At 37.6% G+C, this 3213-nt stretch overlaps 1 protein-coding gene across 3 annotated transcripts in view; it reads right to left on the bottom strand.

Moving 5' to 3' along the window:
* The window catches only part of DNAJC2 (DnaJ heat shock protein family (Hsp40) member C2), a 39439-nt gene that overhangs the window by 6792 nt on the left and 29434 nt on the right, over nt 1-3213 (bottom strand). For all 3 annotated transcript variants that reach the window (XM_003782610.2, XM_012812064.1, XM_023518748.1), the window contains 2 exons: nt 1038-1126; nt 896-965 (listed from right to left, as the gene is read on the bottom strand). In XM_003782610.2, coding sequence (XP_003782658.1) covers nt 896-965; nt 1038-1126 — 159 coding nt within the window. The remainder of the gene's footprint in view (nt 1-895; nt 966-1037; nt 1127-3213) is intronic.

The following is a 3213-nucleotide window of genomic DNA, read 5'->3' as shown; positions in this document are numbered from 1 at the left end:
AGCAACTAGCTATCTTCACATCTTTTAGATGCATTCTGCCCACAAATGCCAGGTTAATAGTATAATGTTGAACCCTCAGTTACTCAAAGATCTGTAGTAATGAAAACTGACCATTAAGGTATTAAAAATCTGCTTAATTTGGCTCTACTTTTCATAACCAACTTCATTTCATACTCCACTGCCCCCTAATTTTCTACTCTTATCTTTATTTTGTAGCATTTGCTGTTCCTCTAACCATTTCAACATGATCCTTCTTTCCAGGCTGGTTCACTCGCTTCCTCGACCTTGGCCACTCAGACTTGGAGTTTGGCACTTCCTGTCTAACCTATAGTATTCACTGTGGGCTCTCCATCATTTGGTCCTTAAGCTGCTTCTTTCCAGTATAAACTGTTCAGCCTAACTCCACTGTGGCAGCAATAGCTTTAGGCATTTCTCAAAAAAACAAACAAAAAAAAACAAAAATCTAAGCACAGTGTATATATAGTAGGTTCCAATATTTGTTTAACTGAGTTGAATTTCTGGGTCTGTTTCCTTATTTGGAAAATAAAAGGTATAGACTACTAGACAGAACAAATATCTCTTTTGGTTCTAAATGTTCTAAATGTTATGACCCTATGAAAATAAGGTATAATCGAAACAACTGTTTTCCCTAGTAATGACTTGGCAAAAACTAAGATTAATGTGTTGAATAATACAAATCGAACACCATGCATGGTAATAAACCATACACATAAAATCCAATATAAATAAAACAGCATTTACTATAAACAAAACATAATGGGAGATAGAAAAATCGATACTCTTTACTCTTTGTAACTTATAAATTAGGTAAAGAAGTAGATAAAAGTAGAGTTAAATGATAAATATAGGTAGAAGTGACATATTCTTCTATTACCTGTTTTTCTAGAGCAGCCTTTCCTACTTCTTTTGTAGATGATGTGAGTATTTCATTCAAGCACTGTAAGCTAAAGAAAAAAAGGGATGAAACTTTATCCTAAGGTCAAGAGAAGACTTCAGTAGCAGTTCCACAGGTATACCTTGTTAGTTCAAGACGATCACAAAGTTTTTCCACTTCTTCCATCATTTTAACCCTCTCTACTTCATTGTCAGAAAAGTGATTCCAGTTCTAAAAGCACAAATACAAACATTTCTGTCTTATTATCTGACACTCAAAAATACATCCATTAACATTATTACAAAACATGAGCTCTCAGATGTTCTTGATATGAACATATACAACGGCCTTCTAACTATCTCCAGTTGTACTTCTAGGGTACCTGCCAGGGCTCTCCCCTATAAGCTGGTAATAAAAGGCATTATATCAAGAAGACTGGGGAGTCAAAGAGGAATAAAAAAAGAAAGATGGTGTAGAATGCCTAGGAATGTTATAAAAGAATAATTCCTCAGAGAACCCTTATGGATCATGAAATTATGTTTTGATGATTCAAAATCCCTGTTTGGCTGCCTGTGTAGTCTACCTAGTGTGTGCTGAATGATAAAATCTGTTGGAAATTTCAAATGTGAAATTAAACAGAAAGATAATATAGTATGCTAGGAAATAGGAGGTATTAGCAAAAATTTTGATTAACTCAAAATTATGTTGAAAACAGAACAGCATGATGCACGTGGACGTACAAGTATCTGGAAATTCACGTGTAGTACCTGGCACATTGAGCATTCTGACACTTCTCATGCCTTAAGTTGCTGCTGACACTACGTCTCCTACTTCTCACTTCTCCTTGCTTCTTTAATTCATGCAATCTGGCTCTTACTAAGGTTCCAATGCTTCTTTTAATGCAGATACTTCCCTATTTTCCTCCTACCTGTCTGGTCACTCCTCCTGAGGTCTCTCTTCCTCCATTAGTTTCTAAAGTACTGGTGTTTGCCATGGTCCCATCCTTCATTCTCCCGACTCTATACTCACTCCTGGTGATCTCATCTACCTGCAGACCTTCTACTGCTGTTGAGATGTGGATGAGTGTGTGATGATCTGCTTTTGAACTCTAGACTCGTACCCCCAATCACCTTTTGAGTGACCCAACAGGCTCGACATGCTCTAACCTGAACTCATTATTTACCCAACCCAAACTCATCATTTATCCCCCTAGCCTTTTCTTAAGTCTTCTATTTCAGTGAAGAGAAGCATTCCTTATCCATCCAGTATCCTATGCAATGGAACAAGGCATCTATAAACCTCACTTCTCTATTATCTACAACATATAATCCATCCCAACAGGCAGTAAATTATTCTACTTTTTTTTCCCCCTCCCCTCCATTCTACTTGAATATCTCTTTATTTCATTTACTTTTCTTTTTTTGAGATAGAGTCTCAAGCCATCACCCTGGGTAGAGTGCTGTGGTGTCACAGCTCACAGCAACCTCCAACTCTTGGGCTTAAGTGATCCTCTTGCCTCAGTTTTTCTATTTTTAGTAGAGACAGGATCTCACTTTTTGCTCAGGCTGGTCTGGAACTCCTGAGCTCACATAATCCACCCTCCTCGGCCTCCCAGAGTGCTAGGATTATAGGCATGAGCCATCGTGCCCAGCCTATTTAATTTACTTTTCTATTCTCAACCTCTCTACTGTGAAGGCCACAATATTCTGACCTGGATTGTGGCAAAAGACCCCTAAATTTGTCTGTCTGCCTCTACCCTGAGAAAGACCAACTCAGGATTAGATTTAAACATTTTAGCAAGACCTATAAAGTCTTTCAAGATCTGGCTCCTCCTTACCTCTTTAGGCGACCCTGGCTCATTAAACCTCATTTCTCTGGATCTCTACAATCTTAACACTTTATTTCTCTTATTTCTAATCAAATGTTAATGATGCTGCTTCACCTAGCTAAATCCTACTAGATCCAGAAAGCCTTCCTTTATTATCTTTTTGGAAACTTCTCATACTAGTATTCATCTTGAAGTGTCTAAATTCTGTCATTTCCCATCATTCATCAGTGGATACCTTGAAGGCAGGGGCTGTGTCATCATTATAACCATGTTGATTATATCTGCTTAGTACTCTGTAATTTATCTCCTGAGCATTTTCCACAAATGAATAAATTAGCTAACATGAGAAAGGAGCAATAAAACAAAGTTAGCAAATGACAAAACTTTTACCCTTATTCATGCATACTCTCTAAGAACTATTCAAGCATTCGATTTCTGAACGGCCTTTTGAAAGTTTTTATTGAGGCTCGGCGCCTATAGCTCAACCAGC

The sequence above is a fragment of the Otolemur garnettii genome, unplaced genomic scaffold, assembly GCF_000181295.1.
Source record: "Otolemur garnettii isolate 467f Iridium unplaced genomic scaffold, OtoGar3 scaffold00005, whole genome shotgun sequence".
NCBI classification, from domain to species: domain Eukaryota; kingdom Metazoa; phylum Chordata; class Mammalia; order Primates; family Galagidae; genus Otolemur; species Otolemur garnettii.
Note: the sequence above shows the minus strand (reverse complement) of the source record. Positions and strands in the feature narration are given on the sequence as shown.